The sequence below is a fragment of the Molossus molossus genome, unplaced genomic scaffold, assembly GCF_014108415.1.
Source record: "Molossus molossus isolate mMolMol1 unplaced genomic scaffold, mMolMol1.p scaffold_m16_p_5, whole genome shotgun sequence".
Classification (NCBI taxonomy): Eukaryota; Metazoa; Chordata; class Mammalia; order Chiroptera; family Molossidae; genus Molossus; species Molossus molossus.
Window position 1 is genome coordinate 9,073,630 of NW_023425388.1, and position 17,641 is coordinate 9,091,270.

At 37.0% G+C, this 17,641-nt stretch overlaps 1 protein-coding gene across 4 annotated transcripts in view; it reads left to right on the plus strand.

Moving 5' to 3' along the window:
• BRWD1 (bromodomain and WD repeat domain containing 1) overlaps window positions 1–17,641 on the plus strand; it is a 121,740-nt gene that overhangs the window by 98,447 nt on the left and 5,652 nt on the right. For 2 of the 4 annotated variants that reach the window (XM_036242785.1, XM_036242786.1), the window contains 4 exons: window positions 2,747–2,973; window positions 5,182–5,349; window positions 8,213–9,109; window positions 10,239–12,030. In XM_036242785.1, the coding sequence (XP_036098678.1) occupies window positions 2,747–2,973; window positions 5,182–5,349; window positions 8,213–9,109; window positions 10,239–11,410 (2,464 nt within the window). In that variant the 3' untranslated portion in view covers window positions 11,411–12,030. Of the gene's footprint in view, window positions 1–2,746; window positions 2,974–5,181; window positions 5,350–8,212; window positions 9,110–10,238; window positions 12,032–17,641 lie in introns of those variants that run through there. The other 2 variants (XM_036242789.1, XM_036242787.1) reach the window with 2 other exon arrangements.

Below are 17,641 nucleotides of genomic sequence, written 5' to 3' on the forward strand. Positions count from 1 at the left end.
TAGGGCAGAAGTTCTTTTTTTTAATTCTCACTGCAGGATATTTTTCTCTTGATTTTTAGACAGAGTTGGGGGGAGAGAGACTGGGGGAGAGAGAGGGAGAAACATCAATGTGAGAGAGCTACATCGATTGGTTTCCTCCCACATGAACCCAACCAGGGCTGGGATTGAATTTGCAAACCAGGTATGTGCCCTAGACCAGAAATTGAACCTGTGGCCCTTCGGTCCATGGGCTGACACTCTTAACCACCGAGCCAAACTGGCCAGGGCAGTAAACACTTTTTACTTGGTTACATGCCTTAGTTTTTTTTGAGTTCTGAAATGGTTGCTTTGGATTATTTTGCCAGTCATATTTTTGCTTTTTGGGTGAGATGATTTGCTGACATCTTCATTGAATCTCTGTCCCCCCATGTTAAGAATAACAGACCCTCCTTGAAAACAGATAAACATACTCATTCAGTAAACCTGTTCAGCTGCTTTGTGACTTGTAAATGGAGTACATAAAGTACATAGTACTATGAGTACTCCCCTACCTTTTTTTTTCTAACTTTTCATTTTGAAATAATTTCAAATTTATAGAAAAGTTGAAGAATAATTCAGAGAACTCCTGTATACTCTTTATATTCTGTTAATGTTTCTTTTTTTTTTTAAATCATTCAAAAGAATATTTCTGACATTATGCTTCTTTACCCCTAAATACTTGGTGTGGATTTGCTAAGAATCGGTTTTAACCACACCTTATTTGTAATCCTACAGATGACTCAATAATGTGCTCAGGGCATTTTTTTTCCCTTAATCTGGATCATGCATTGGCATTTAATTGCTCTGTCTCTTTAGTCTTTTTTAATCTGGAATTTTATTTGTAACCTTTGTCTTCTTAATTGACATTTTTTAAGACTAGAGGTCATTTATTTTGTAAAATAACCCTCAGTTTGGGTTTGTCTATTTTTTTTTTTTTAATATTTTTTTTCTTTATTGATTTTAGAGAGAGAGGAAGTGAAAGGGAGAGAGAGATAGAAACGTTGATGAGAGAGAACATCGATTGGCTGCCTCCTGCATACCCCTCACTGGGGGTCAGGCCCACAATCTGAGCATGTGTCCTGGCCAGGAATCGAACCGGCGACCTCTTGATGCGTGGGTCCATGCTCAACCACTGAGCCACACTGGCCGGACAGGTTTGTCTATTATTGTGTGAGTTTTTATTTTTATGTTCATTTTTAAATTTTTTAAACTTTTTTTTAGAGAGGAAGGGAGAGGGAGAGAGAGAAACATTGATGTAAGAGCAAAACATCAATTAGCTGTCTTCTGCACACTCCCTATTGGGGATTGAACCTGCAGCCTGGTCATGTGCCCGGACCGGGAATCAAACCGTCAACTTTTTGGTGCATGGGGATGATACCCAACCAACTGAGTCACACTGGCCAGGGCTTATTATTTTTAAAAACTTTACTTACTCTTTGAACCAAGAAAGAGTTTTAACAGTTCATAAGAACATAGGATAAGAGGGGAAAGCTTTCTCCTTTGAGATATTACCAACTTGTCCACTGTTAAAAATTAAGTAGAAGCATATAATGATTTTTGTATTTACTGATCTACCCTCCAGTTGATATTAATAGAAGTGAAAATTTTGACATAACAAGCTTGAATTTTCTTTCTTTCTTTTTAATATAGTTTTCTTGATTTTTTTTTAGAGAGGGAGATAGAAACAATGATGAGAGAGAAACACCGATCTGCTGCCTCCTGCACAGCCCTATTGGGCGCATGTACAAAACTTAGGCATGTACACTGACCGGGAATTGAACCAGAACCTCTGAGTCCATGGGATGATGCTCAATCCACTGAGCCACACCTGCTGGGCTGAATTTTCCAGATTATGATGATACAAACAATTACTGCTTTAAAGGATTATGGTTACCTTTTAGTTCAAATGCTTTAGATGTTTCTAAAAAGTTCTTTATCTTTTTGTTTTAAAGGGAAATAGTATTATCTCAACATGTGTATTGCCCAGATCTATAATGTAAATCCAAAGATTATCTTGTTTTAAACTTGCACTGTTTTTCCCCTTAATCCATGGCTCAGGGGCCAAACCTGGTGAATTGGCACTTAGTGTCTTAGAAAAGAAATTAAGCTTGTTCTGATCTCTTTTTTGCCTCTCTGTTCTTTTTTTAAATATAATTTATTAGGGTGACATTGGTTAATAAAATTATGTAGGTTTCAGGGGTATAATTCCATAATACAGCATCTGTATATTGTGTGTTCACCACCCCAAGTCGAGTCTCCTTCCATCACCTTTTATTCCCCCTTTACCTTCTCCTACTTCCCCAACCCCTTTTTGCCTGTCTTGTTCAGGTTTTGTTGATTTCGCCTCTTAATCTTATACTTTTTTTAGTAACATAAATAGGAAACTAGAGAGAAAGTTGAGTCATACTGGTTCAGAGTCATCATGTGAAAAATGCCTATACTACGTAAGTGTTGACTCCCCTAAGCATTTAATCCAAAGAACCTGAGGTATTCAGTGTGATTTTCTGTAACTCTGTTACTTGGATTATTTGTTCATTACTCCAGTTTGTAATCAAACAATATCAAATTTAGATTAAGAATATTAATAGTAATCCATGCCAGAATAAGATGTTAATAATGAATATTTTAATTATTTGATCTAAAATTATTCTCAAAGTAATAATACACTTTTATTTAGGCATTTTCTGTTTTGTTAAATATTACTTCTTTTGTTCATATCTTTGACCAGAAATATCAAACAGAAGCGTTTAAAATCTCAGACAAGAGTAACTCCTGAGTTGGTAGGTTCTCCTACCCAGTCTACCTCGAGTCAGGCAGCTTATTCTGCAAGACACAAGACAAGTGCTAGTGTCTCTTCGGGTGTTACTTCCGGGGACTCTTCAGATTCAACAGGATCATCAGAAAGAACGAGAAGAAATAGACCTGTCACTCTGACAAATGGTTCTACGTTATCTGGTGAGAAGTAGAATGTTATTCAACTGTTGAGCACTCACGTGTGTAATATTGCTAGTTACTATAGGGTTATAGGAAGGAATAAATAAGATGTGGTCTTCACAACTTAAAATTCAATGGAAGAGACCAAAGTAACAAACATGGAACAATTAGAATATGTTTGATTAGGACTGTTCTTTGCAAAGGATACTGCCACATTTTATACAAATTTGAATCCTCCACATATTAAATGTGACATAAATATCACACATTGTATGCAAAATTTGACATTTTTGTATTTCTTTGAATTAAAAAAAAAAGGCATGATGTAAGTTTGAAGCTGATGACCTAGTAAATTCTAAGCTGTATATGTTATTGCTATTTGGTAGTATGACTAGCTGATGTTAACCCTTTGCTAGCATTGTGTGCATGAGGCTGTGGTGTTTGTGTGCTTTGGTATTGCTCTGAGTGATTTTGGTGAATTGTGATGATAGTGTAATAATTACTGTTGTGATTTGAAGTAGTAGGATCAAACAGGAAGAATGCAGCCATGTTTTATTAACTGGCAAGCTTTGCAGAAGAGTTTGGATGACTTAATTGGGTCCCTTGTTGGGTAAGGGAGTCACATGATGAATTCTGTTTTAAGAAAATGAATCAATATGGCAGTGATATGCATGCAGAGAAGAGGAAGAGTCTGGAAACAGTCAACGTAGAGAGTAGTGTAACAGAGTAGGAGCAGTCAGAGTGGACAAACAAGAGTAACTTCAAAGGAAGAAACGTTTTGGTGACTGACATTTTCCTAACACTGCCACTTTGTTCTTTAACATGGAGTTGGGTTGTGTTATGGTGTAAAATTTTGTCTTTTAACAGTATGTACCCAGTCATTTTGATGAAGTTTTTATTCTGTATAGGCACGTAAGAAGTGAGTCTGAATGGAGGAACAGGAAATGGGGGTTTCCAGTCTTGTGCTCACACTGGGGCATACCTTTGTTTATTGGAAAGAGAGGGAGGAAATGACCTGCATTATTTAAATTATCTCACTTTTTCCTTTTAAAAAATTTTTTTTTCTTTATTGATTTTAGAGAGGAAAGGAGTGGGAGGGAGAGAGAGATGGAAACATCGATGAGAGACATCGATTGGTTGCCTCCTGCATGCCCCCTACTGGGTATTTGCTCCATACCTGGGCATGTGCCCTGACCAGAAATCGAACTAGTGACCTTTTGGTGTATGAGTCAACACTCAACCACTGAGTCACACCGACCGGCTCACTTTTTCCTTTTTTAAGCATGAGTTGAAAGATACAACTATACTGTTGGGAAGGGCTACTGGAGAGAATTGCCGGACCTGAAATGCTAGTGTCTTTTCTGTTGGAAATGCCTGTTTCACATACAGGAGGAAGTAGATAATGGGGCTAATTAAATTTTTCAATGGAAGTTTATTAGGTATATAAACTATATTTTCTGAATCCAAACCAGGAGTAATATGTTAATTTCAGAAATAAGAGAAGAACAAACTTTGATTTGGAATGCTGATTATGTACCTTTTTTTACAAAAAAATTTTTTTTATTGATTTGAGAGAGAGAGAGGAAGGGAAAGGGAGAGAGAGATGGAGACATCAATGAGAGAGAACATTGATTGGCTGCCTCCCACATGCCTCCTACTTGGGGATTTGGCCTACAACCTGGGCATGTGCCCTGACCGGGAAATGAACTGGCGACCTCTTGGTACATGGGTCGATGCTCAACCACTGAGACACACCAGCTGGGCTGATTATGTACCTTTTTTTTTTTTTTTTTTAATCCTCACCCGAGGACATTTTTCCATTTTTTGTTCAGGTAGAGTGGGAGGGAGAGAGAGGAACAGAGAGAGAGAGAGAGAGAAAGAGAAACATCAATGTGAAAGGAACACATCGAGTGTCTGCCACCCGCACGACTGACCAGGGCCGGGGACAAACTGCAACCGAGGTACGTGCCCTTAGCGGGAACCGAACCCGGGTCTCTGGACCGCAGGCCGTCGCTCTAACCGCTGAGCCAAACCGGCCAGGGCTGATTATGTACCTTTTAATAGCAAAAATTTTATCAACTGTTTTTTTCAGACAAGTTCAAAAAAGATACACTAATAAGTATTTTAAGAATTTGCTTTAAGTCTTTTATTATAAAATAACTGTTTACGTGTGTAAAGATAAGAGAATATATGTAATGAACTGTTATGTTGATGCTTTATTTTTCTTAGAAAGTGAAATGGAAGATTCCTTAGGTAGCTCTTCAGCATCCTCAGCTTCAGATAGTTCAGAGGAAAGCAAAGAGAGTTCAAGAGCTTGTGTACCCTCTTTACGCAGTAGACTGGCCAGAAGCAGCAATCTCAGAATGACCAGAACCAGAGCTGCTCAAAGAAAGCCTGGTAAGAGACTCTCACTAGTGCTTTGGAGAAATGTATATCAAGAGGATTCAAAAGCTAAACAATTGAATGGTTTATTGATTTAATATATCTACATGTGATTAAATGTCCTTTAGGCTGTTTTTTAAAATTGAGGTGTAATTGACATACAACATTGTATTACTTTCAGGAGTTCAACATAATGATCTTTGTATACATTGTGAAATGACCACAAGTCTAGTTACCATCCATGACCACATATAGGTACAAAATTTTTTTTTCATTTTGTTTCTTTTCTTTTTTTTTATTTATTTATTTATTTATTTTTTTTATCCTCACCCGAGGACATTTTTCCATTTTTTGTTCAGGTAGAGTGGGGGGAAGAGAAAGGAACAGAGACAGAGAGAGAAACATCGATGTGAAAGGCACACATCGAGTGGCTGCCACCCGCACAACCGACCAGGGCCGGGGACAAACTGCAACCGAGGTACATGCCCTTAGCGGGAACCGAACCCGGGTCTCTCAGGACCGCAGGCCGACGCTCTAACCGCTGAGCCAAACCGGCCAGGGCTCATTTTGTTTCTTGAGATGAGGACTTTAAAGATTTACTCTCTTAGCAACTTCTTTTTTTTTTTGTTAATCCTCACCTGAGGATATTTTTTCTATTTTTTTTTTTTTTTTTTTTAGAGAATGTGTAAGAGAGAGGTAGCAGAGGGAAACAATGATGTGAGATCAATTGGTTTCCTCCCACACATGTCCCAACTGGGGCTGGGGATTGAACCGGCACCCAGATACGTGTCCTTGACTGGGAATCGAACCTACAACCCTTTGGTCCACAGGCCGGCATTCTTGAACCACTGAGCCATGCAGCCAGGGCACCAGTTTTTTTTTTTTTTTTTTAATTGTATTTCTTTATTGATTGGTTTTTGAGAGAAAGAGCAAAACATCTATTTGTTGTTCCGCTTATTTATGCATTCATTGGTTGATTCTTGTATGTGCCCTGACTGGCGATTGAACCCACAACCTTGGCTTATTGGGACAACACTAACCAACTGAAATACCCGGCCAGGTCTTAGCAACTTTTAAATATGCACTATAGTATTAATTATAGTCACCATGCTGTACATTTCGTCCCCGTGATTTATTTATTTAATAACTGAAATCTGTGCCTTTTGACTCCCTTCACCCATCTGTGCTGCCTCCCCAGTCTGTCCTCTGTATCTATGAGCTTTGTTTTGTTTGTTTGGTTTTTTAGATTCCACATATAAGTGAAATCATAGTATTTCTTTTCTTTGTCTAACTTATTTTACTTAGCATAATGCCTTGAAGGTCCCTCTGTGTTGTTGCTAATGGCAAGAATCCATTCTTATGGCTGTATTCTATTGGGTGTATATATATCACATCTTCTTTACCATTCATCAATTTTTTTTTAATCCTTACCTGAGGACATGCATTAGGTTTAGGGGGCGGGTAGAAAGAGAGAAAGACCAATCAATTGCCTTCCATACGTGCCCCGATCGGGGATTGAGCCCGTAACCCAGTTATATTTCCTGATTGGGAATTGAACTGGTAACCTTTTGGTGCACAGGACACCACTCAACCATCTGAGCCACTCTAGTCGGGCTCCATTCATCTGTATTGATGGACACTTCACTCTGCTTTCATACCTTGGCTATTGTAAATAATGCTGCAGTGAACTTGGGGGTGCAAAGATCTTTTGGAATTGTTTTTGTTTGTTTGGATAAATACCCAAAAGTAGAATAGCTGGATTATATGGTAGTTCCAGTGTTGATTTTAGGGGGAGCCTCTATACTGTTTTTTTATGGAGGCTGTACTGATCTACATTCCTACCAACAGTACACAGGGTTCCCTTTTCTTCACATCCTTGTCAATACCTGTATTTTCTTGTCTTTTTAATAATAGCTATTCTAACAGGTGTGAAGTGATGATACCTCATTGTGGTTTTGATTTGCATTTCCCTGATAATTAGTGATGTTCAGCATCTTTTCATGCACATTTTGGCCATCTGTATGTCTTGTTTGGAAATGTCTATTCAGGTTCTCTGCCCATTTTTTTTAAGTTTTAATCCTTACCCAAGGATATATTGTATTAATTTTAGAGAGAGAGGAAAGGAGAGAGGGAGAGAAATGTTGATGTGAGAGAGACATAATTGCCTCCTGTATGTGCCCTAACTGGGGATTGAACCCACAACCTAGGTATGTGCCCTGAATGGGAATTGAATATGCAACTTTTGGTACATGGGATGATGCTCCATTCAACAGCCACCTGGCCAGGGCCTCTGCCCATGGCCTCTGTCTATTTCTAATTGGATTTTTCTTTCTTTCTTTTTTTTTTTTTGCTATTGAATTATATGACTTAATGATTTTCTTTGCTGTACAGAAGCTTTTGGTTTGATGACTTGGTCCCATTTATTTTTGCTTCTGTTGCCTTTGCTTTTGGTGTCAGATTGAAAAATTCACCAAGGCCTACTGCCTATGTTTTCACTAGGAGTTTTATGGTTTTAGGTCTTACATTCAAGTCTTAAATCTATATTAAGTTAATTTTTGTGTATGGTTTAGGGTAGTAGTATAGTTTCATTCTTTCTCATGTGCAGTTCAGTTTTCCAAAGACCATTTATTGAAGAGTCTGTTCTTTCCCCATTGTGTATTCTTATCTCTTTTTTTGTAACTTGATTGACAATATATGTGTGGGTTGATTTCTGGGATGTCAATTCTGTTTCATCCTTTAAGCCTTTTAGATTTAGAAAGGAAACCAATTGTGGCAGTAAAATAAAAGGAACCATCAGTACTAAAATAAAATAATAAAGCCATTTAAAAAATGTTGACATAGGAAGACCTTTCTAATCTTATTGTTACTTTATTTTTAGGTCCAGTTTCTTTAGAAAATGGATGTGGCAGAAAAGCTACTCGAAAGAGAGTCTATTTAAGTGACTCTGATAATAATTCATTGGAGACCGGTGACAGTCTGCAAGCCCGAGCTGGAAGTAGTCGGAAAGTGCTACGAAAGTGTGCCGCTGTGGCCGCCAGCAAGATAAGGCTGATGAGCGACGTCGAGGAGAAGTCCAGCTCGGAAAGCGTCTGCTCCGGCCGGAAGCTGCCTCATCGCAGTGCTTCTGCTGCAGCCAGAAAAAAGCTATTATATAATTCTGCAGATGGGCAGAGCTCAAGGTCAGAGACTGAAGAAGAGGAGCTAAAAGATCAAAACCAGTCGTCACCATTGTCCAGTTCTCATGCTGCCCAAAACACTGTCAATGAATCTGAAAATGGAGATTCAGAGTCAGAAAGTGACTTGCAGGTAGTCCGGAAAAATTGGCATGCTAATGGTTATAAGTCCCATACTCTGACAACTTCTAAAACAAAATTTCTTAAAATAGAGTCTTCTGAGGAAAGTCATGGTTCAGATTATGGACATAACAGAACTATTAGCCCATCAACATCTAGGCAGAAACTTAAGGCAGGAAGCATCTCAGGGGAAGAGGAGGAAGCAGATTCCGAACCAAGAAAATATGCTGGTAGGAAATATGACACAAGTTGCAAGAATGCTGCTTTCCTTAAAAAAGCAAAGATCTTCAGTGATTCAGAGGATTCTGAATCTGGAGAAGATAGAGAAGATGGTAGATGTCACAAGATAGAAATAAACCTTATGTCAGGAAATTTGAAGTGTGAACCTATGGCTGGTTCCCACTGTTTCTCAGATCATGTGTCTGAAACTGATTTGGATTCAGATGGCAAAATGAAAGAAAAACCAAACAATTTTATGAAAGGTAATTGAAAACATTTCACTGATTTATTTTTATTGTCCTTTCTTTATAGCATACATTGTTTTCTGTGAAACTTCTCTTTGCCAGCTGTTTTCTCTCTGCCCTGTGCATTCTCCATTAGTTGTTTCTGTGCATCCCTTATATTCCTATGTATTTATTGAATATGTTTAGTTTTATTCACATAACAGGTAATCTTGGCCTTAACAACTATTTCTATTAAATACTTTACTTCTTGTATTGGTGATGGGGACATTGTATTGGCGATGGGTTTAAGAAAAGCAAGGCAAGCACATTTATAAACTAGTGATAGTAGTTTGAGAAGAGGAAAGAAAAGGGTAGGACTGGTTGAAGGGAATGTGGTAAGTAATAATAATAGCAGCTAGCAGAACAGTTACTGAGATGTTCATGGAGTTTTTCTCAGTGCTTTAAGTCCTCACCCGTGGTTACGTTATTATTTGTTTTTAGACAGAGGAAGGGGGAGAGAGAAACATCGATCAGTTGACTCTCATACGGACCCTGACCGGGAGCGAATCTGCAACCTTTTGGTGTATGGGATGATGCTCCAACCAACTGAGCCACCTGGCCGTGGCTAAATGCGTTGTGTGTATTACTCAGTTTAGTCTTGATGTCTCTTATGAAATAGGGACTATTACTGTCAATTTTACTGTTAACTCTGGAGCACAGAGAGGTGAAACAAGTTACTGAATTAAGATGTACTCCTGGTAAATGGGGATTAATGAAAAATATTAAAGAGCAGGAGGCAGCTAGCTAATGTTAGGATGAAAAGTTGTTGGTGTGATAGGAACTTGTAAAGTCAAGGAGAGTTTCAGGAAGGCTGAGAAGAAGCTGTTAGTTTGCATACCTTAGTGTGGGTGATAAAGAGTTTAATCTGTATTCATATATCATATAAAGAAAATGTTTTACTCTCAGGTGTTTTGTGCATGTAGCTAGAAAGGCATGGGATTTTACTGATGGGAGTATGTTGTGCTTGTGAGTGGTGCTGAGGCTGACAAGTTACCGCTCCCACCCTGCTCACTGCCATCTTCCTTCCAAGTTAGTAAGAATGAAGAATTCTGGACTGAAGTTGTTTAAATGTTCTATGAAAGATTAAAGGAATACTCTTAATTTTTAGATTCTGCGTCACAAGACCATGGACCAAGCAGAAAAGTTTCCAGGAAAAGGGTCTGTTCCAGTGATTCAGACAGCAATTCAAAGGTGGTTAAGAAACCCTCCAAAGCCAAGACAGGTCTCCCAAGGGCTCCTCGAAGATGTGCAACCACCGCTGCCAGTAAGATTAAGCTCATGAGTGACATGGAAGATGTTAGTTTAGAAAGTATATGTACTAGAAGCAAAAGTGGAAGGAAAAAGCCCCTCCGTTTTGCATGTACCACAGCTAAGAAGATAGTGAGTGATTCTGAGGGAGATGTAAACTGTGAAGTGCCAAATGAACAGGATGCCTGTCAAGGGGAGCCACCTGAAGCAGACTCAGAAGGTAGTACAAAAAGCACTCATCAGTCTTTAAATGAAGACTCAGACTCTGAAGGCATGTTTAATTCAGAACATAAGAACAGGCCTACCAGGCATACCAATAACCACAAAACAAATGTTGTACCTTCTAGAACAAAGAATTCAATGATTGGGTCTTCAGAGGAAGATTCAAAAAGCCATATTCCAGGGGGTAAGACTGCTAGAAAATTTTCTTCTGAGTCAACTTTGGAGCAAAAAGCTACTGCAGAGACTAACTTTGAAGAGGAACTGAACTACGGGCTGCGCAGGTGGAATGGCAGAAGACTCAGGACCTATGGGAAGGCTCCGTTCAGTAAGGCAGAAGTGATTCAGGACTCGCAGGAAGGTGCTAAGACGGAAATAAGGAGGAAGAGACTGCATCCTAAACTGGGAAATGTGAAAGTTTCAGAAACAACAGGGAATTCAGAGTGTGGACCTGACACTAGTCCCAAATCTGATTCCGATTTGGGGTCTATAACTGAATCAGATGTTGACTGTACTGATGAGACAAAAACCAAAAAGAGGAAAACGAAAGGAAAAGCAAAAGTAGTTAGAAAAGGTAAAACTTTTACAGATAACATATCTAAAACTGTGAGGCGACAAAGACAGAGCAAGCGTCCTAGGTTAAATGTGGATGATAATGACTGGGAGGATGTGGACTATGCAAAATCTAAGAGAGTTCTTCGACGTTCAAAAATAAAAACGAGAAATCAGGGTAGAAGGACCGTGAGATACCATGATGGGGATGATGACAGAAACTTAGAAAATGTGTTAGATTTTGATGATTGCACCTTATGACCTTGAGGGAAAACCAGTTCATTTAAAGAGAAAATGGACTGGAGTTTATGGTGAAACCTGGCTGTTGAAATTATTTTTGTCCTACAATTCAGGGAATATATTTATATTTTTCTATGAAACGTTATGAATGTGACTAAATCATGACTGTTATTTGTATTTGCACTTGCTTGCCTTTGTAGCAGCATTCAGCACAGGTGCCAAAATATGCTTCATTTTGGGGGCAGATCTACTTAAACAGTATTTAACTACATATAGCAAGAGTTTGAAATATGTTAAACACTAAACATCCTGGTTATCAAAACCAATGAGCATTACTTCCATGGTAGCAAGTGCCATGCAGATATTTTCCGAATTTGTCAAGAGGTGGTAGTTTCTAACCCATGTCCTATTGTAGTATAACAATTTCACATGACCTGTGTTTACATATTTTTCATAAATATTATGTGTATACCGACATTACAATCATGGGAGATGTTACCATGATTAGTAGTAGGCAAGGTACCTACCACTTTTTTTTCTTTCCCTGGCTACTTGAGTAGAATGCATTATACCAATTTGGTCATTTTTATTGAAATGGTTTCCAGTTTTCTCTCCAAATGTTGTTGAGTCTATCTTTTTCTTTATTTTAAAGGAAAATATCATTTTTATTTTATAAACTTGAATTTATAAAGTGCTGGTAAATTATTTTTTTTTAATGTTTTGATTGTATATTTCAAACCTCTAAGGCCAGACCATAGTCCTAGCATTTTCTTTTAAATTCTGCACTAACAAAATGCTGTATAATTTTCTTTTCATGATCTCCTGGTTTCCATGTGAGGGCTTTAACCAAACTCTTGGTCTTCCATAGTCTTACTCTGTGAAATAGAGCAGTTTGTGTGCCTTAGATTTAGGAAAAGTTTGTTCTTTAATAGAGCGTACAGGACTAAATTATATATAATTATATATAGTTCCCCCCATTTCTGTTGAAATTGTAGGGTTGAGTTTTGTTAAGTGTGCAATTGCAAATCTCATCTATATAGGAAACTAGTTCAATGTTATTTTCCATCTCTTTGTTTTAGCTTACTGCTGCCGTGTGCAATCTTAAGCATTTTTTGCTGGGGCAACTAAGTGTATCTTTATTAGTGACCTTTGAGTTTAAATCTAAGAAAGTCATGTTTTGTTGGAAAATAATTTTATAATACATTTAAAGTGAAACTTTTATCGCATCATCAAATACCATAATACACTTATTTTTTCGAGCCAAATATTTTTACTTGATAGGTTGTGCTACTCCAAACAGTATAGGTGGCCATTCCTAGCTTGTTTGTGCCTGAAGATGGACTTGATTCAAATGGTTTACATACTTTGTAGCAAAGGGTATGTTACAGTACTCTCACCTTTACTATTTATTGGCCCTATTTGGTTTCAGACAAAATTAACCTTTTTCTACTGTGTATCCATTAAGTGGCAGAAATGGAAAAGCACCAGACTCTGGTATTAGCATTAGAGAATGTTCTTAAGTGTTGTTACTTTGAAGTTATCTATCCTGTTTGGCTTGGTAGAAGGTATTTTCTCTTTGGATATTATCAGCTGAGATAGGTGGGATACCTTGCCTCTCCTTTGGTTATTTAGAGAGCTATCACCACTTCAAAACTATGTTCTTCTTCGAGTTCGTAGTACATACGTAGTAGACAGTTTGATGCAGGATAATTGTTCTCCACTCTTGACCTGAAAAGATTAATGGAATGCTCTTTATTTCCCTAATTTTAAGAAGTGGTGATAGATGTCATGTCCATTAATTTATTTAAACTTTTCTTAAGCGTTTCCATTTTATATCTGTTCTCAGGGTTATAATTCCATGTTTACCATCATTTGGAAAAAGGTACCAAAAATCCATAAAAAAATATGGAATACATTCATATATAAACACATAAATTCTTTTGGTAAAATGATACTTTGACAATTTAGGCTTCATCAGTAGAACTATTCTTATCTTTCAGACTGAATTCACTGGCCATCAATTGGCTGATCAACTAATTACTAATTTTTCATTTTGTCCAAAATGGTTAAACCCTTGTTTATGTAAGAAGTATTCTGGTTTCATCTGAAAAACAAAACAAAAATTGGCCTGGTAACTTTGAAGGCATGGTTGACAATGGTAGCTTCTTAAGTTCTGAAGTAAAACTATGGGATTGTAGAAAGAATCATTTTTATGTTTGGGGGTTTTTTTTTTTGTCATGGTGCTATTCCTAAGGTTAACTTTGAATATGTGACACACACTCCTAAATACCTTTAAGGAAAATTAATAAATAATTAATAGTTCAAAATGTTTACATTGAGCACTAGAACATTTGACTTTTTTTCTACTTCTCTTTATGCGAAAATGCGCAGGGATTTAATGCACGGATGTACTTTAATGTGTTTGGGATCGGTTCGTATTGTTCTTGTGAGAAGAGGTGAAATTGAATGTGAACTGATCCAGAAGTGCTATAGCTTTCCATTGCACTTGAAGTAACCGGATGGCACATGCGGAAAAGACTACTGTGGTTGTGTATGTCTAGAGTCCTTTGATTTTATTAATTTATGGTTTAAACAAAAAGGTTTGAGGTATTTAGACTGGATTTTTGACTTCTTTGAAAGACTAATTTTACCAAGCATATTAAAAAAAAGATTTCAAACATTTAAAAACAGGTGAGGTTATTTTTAAAGCATTTTTTTTTTTATTCCATATCCTACTTATTTAAAAAGGTATACTGACAATGTGTATAGTAACTTCTGAATAAAAGGAAAAGTTTATCCCTAGATAATTCCTAGGGTTGTCATTCTCCTATTTTGATTTTAGGAGGAAATCTGATTAAATCCTTTCTCAATTTAGTAATCCATAGAAAAGGATAAAGCAGTTACACTTTCTAAATTAAAACACAAAAGTTTCTTTTAAATAGTAGAGAGTTGTATCTGAAAAGGAAACTTGTTTTATAAAATGAAATGAGAGGAAAGAACTTTTGTTTTAGGAAAATTCACTTCAAACCTAGAAGTGCAAATGGAAAAAGGAAACATAAACTGATAAAAAATACCATCTGGGGGTAGTGCTGTCCAAAAACAAGAATAAGACATGTCACCAAACCCTTCCCACTCCATTGGTTGACGACGTCTTCCATAAAAATTCTTATTTAGAATAACATTGGGTCCATACTACGTTCCCTGTCCCTCTTCTAGCCTTTTTTCTTTAGAATCATTAGGACACAAAATTTATTAATTTTATTGTATAGTATTAAAAACTAAGCTGAAAGGATTTTAATCTCTTCTTTAGTACAAATTGAATTTGAGTGTACCACCCGAATAAAACATGAGGGGTTTGTATACCAGAATGCAAGAACATCATTACGGGTGCATATAGTATTTTTGGTTTTCCTTTCTACTCGGTTGTGTTGATTTTTCGAATGACTTATAAATGGCCAGATAAGGTCTTTTTGTCTTGTCCTTTACTATAGCTGAAATACCAGCTCCATTTTTTTCATTGATACTGTCAGCATCTTTACTTGATCGGGTATCTTGTAGCTGTCACCAAGTACTTTCGTTTTTTTTTATAGTGCATGGAAATTATAGCTCAGTTCTAGTGTGGTGGGGTGCGGCAAACAAAGCACCTTCATTGTAGAAGACATTTTGGTCTCAATGATTTAAGTATACCTCGCACTTCTGCAGTGGATGTTGGAATAACAAAGCAGAAACCCTAAGAAATTTGAAACTTAATAGTTTAAAGACTATCTCTTATTCTAGTATTTGGGAACAGAAAGACCAAACTAAATAAATTTGTCAAAGCTAGGGAGAAAGTGGAGCGTTGCAGAAAAATATAGTCCAAATAGATTAGTAAATGCTAATCCTACTTATAGCTCAATTGTGAATTAATGGAAAGGATTGAAGTGTACAGAGTATAATGAGGACAGTGTTATCTCTTCTTACATTCAGAGAGTATTTTTATAGCTATTTTCTTAAATTATAGATGTTGCCTAAGGATAGGTGGGAATTCTCAAAGTTCAAGGGAATTTTTACCAGTCACTCAATCTGCCAAGCTTGTTCCTAATACATTGTTAATGTGGTAAGAAAATATCTGGAGTCTTACTCATTGTTTTTTCAAGGATTGCTCTTACAGATTTGATGGAAGGAGGTTGATGAGGGGGCAGGACAGTCACAACAGTTGGGTCCTGCAAATCTGTAGGCTCTTTGGCAGCATGTTGTAGACTGTATATCTATTTGTCAAGACTAATAGTTTCATTCAATATAATTATCAGTGTTACAACATATTTTCTGGTCATACTTAGCTTTGAAGTTAATTTTAAGGTAAGTTCTATCATTTATTAAAACTTTTAATGGGAATTTGGACTGCTAAAAAGAAAGAGGCATTCTGACCTAACTGAAATGAGATAACCACCTACAGACTTCACGCAACAGCTAGCCCTACTTACTGTTGGTTCCACGGGGATAGATTTAGAAATTATTACTCTTTTCAATCAGTGGTTAAATGTTAAAGGAATCATTAATTTTTAATATATTAAAGTTAATTTTCTAAGTGTTGATCCATAGTCCTTGGACTGGACACATTCAGTTCACCGTTTTGGAGCCTGTCGAAGAGGCAGATCTTCTAACTTCCTACTCCCACACTGGATTTCTACTTCAGCTTTCTAAGTTAACTCATTAACTCGTTTAAATCTTAGCATTTTCATCCAGGAACCAGTTTTTTAGTCAGTTGCTAACAAAAAGTAAGAGTTATAATAAACTTAATTAGGCTTTTTTAAAAACTAAGCCTTCTGACTGATTAATTCAGTAAGGTCTGCAATATGGAGTCAGTTTCTTTGCAGGTCATCTTTACTTCTTGTCTTAAGCAGCTCCCTAAACTCGATCCCTTTGTGATTTCTCATGTGGGCAGAGTGTAGAGCTACAAGTAGGGTGAGCTAGGGAACGGAAGGGAGGCACGAGATGTGCTCGAACAGGGTTGTCACTGGAGTGTCTGTGACCCTGCTGCTGTTCATTAGTGAAGTAATAAAGTCGACTGGAAACAGTATTTACTTCTGATACCTTATCCTGCCTATGTTAGTCATCTCTTTAAAATTTTTAAGCAGATAAGTATTAGATCCCTTTCATACTTCATAGAGCTTTCATCAGAATTTTAGAAAAAAAAATTGCAGTACGCATCACAAAGCTTGTGAGAATCATAAGAATGTTACCAGTGAACTTTTTCTAGGGATGAGCGAAAGCTGTGGATTAGCTGTAGGTGCAAAACAGAGCAGCACAAATTCTGTGGCGCCCTTGTTTGGTGTATAGAAGACTTCCTAGATGAACTGAAGCCACCTGTTTGTAACTGTGACCGAACTAGTGGAGAACAACTCTAGATTATGGAATTATTTCTGACAGTTTCTTGACCTGACACTCCCATAATGTAGGAGTTGACTTCTCACTGTTACCAACTCCCCTAGGAAAAAATAGTAACATGTTACAGCTAGAGAGTTACAGAAAACACTTTATTCTACAGTCATTCTCTAAAGAGATTTGTCAGTGTATGGGGTCCTTTTGGAAGTTTATGCCTTAGGGGGGATGAATATCAGTGTTAAATAATATTTGCTTCCTGAGTTCTGGTCATTTCATTGCTTATCAGTGAAGGGGGGCAGAAGAAAGGACATCTCACACCAGCTCTGATAAAGGCTTGCTTGAGAGAGATTATAATTTGCAACTAAAAGCTTTCTCTGGAATTGATATATCTACCAACTAAATGAATCAATAATGTTACTACTTGAAAAACAGATGAAATAGGCTAGTATATTGTTTTCATTTTTGATTCAGGCATTCTTTTTCCATTCTCAAATTTGTTTTAATATTCCAGTTAAAGTACTGATCAGATTAAAATTCTCTATGCTTCTATAGCAATGATGTGTAGTTTACTTTGGATTTAGGAAAACAATTTTGTATCCAGAAGTATGATTGGAATAAAGAAGTATAATTGGAATATGAATAATCTTTAAAATGTACAAACTGGAGATTATTGCATTCAGTCAAAGCTGTATTGTCTATTATCAGTTTCTCTTCACTACAGACCATCTTAGAATACACAGTAATCTGAGTTATGATTTAAAGTTGTCATTTAGGTAACCTGATTGAGTACTACCACAGATGTAAATTTTTATTCTGATGTTTTTGCCATATCCAAATAGGAATTCATTTATAGGAGAGCAACAGTATCTCAAGCTCTCAGTGACTGTT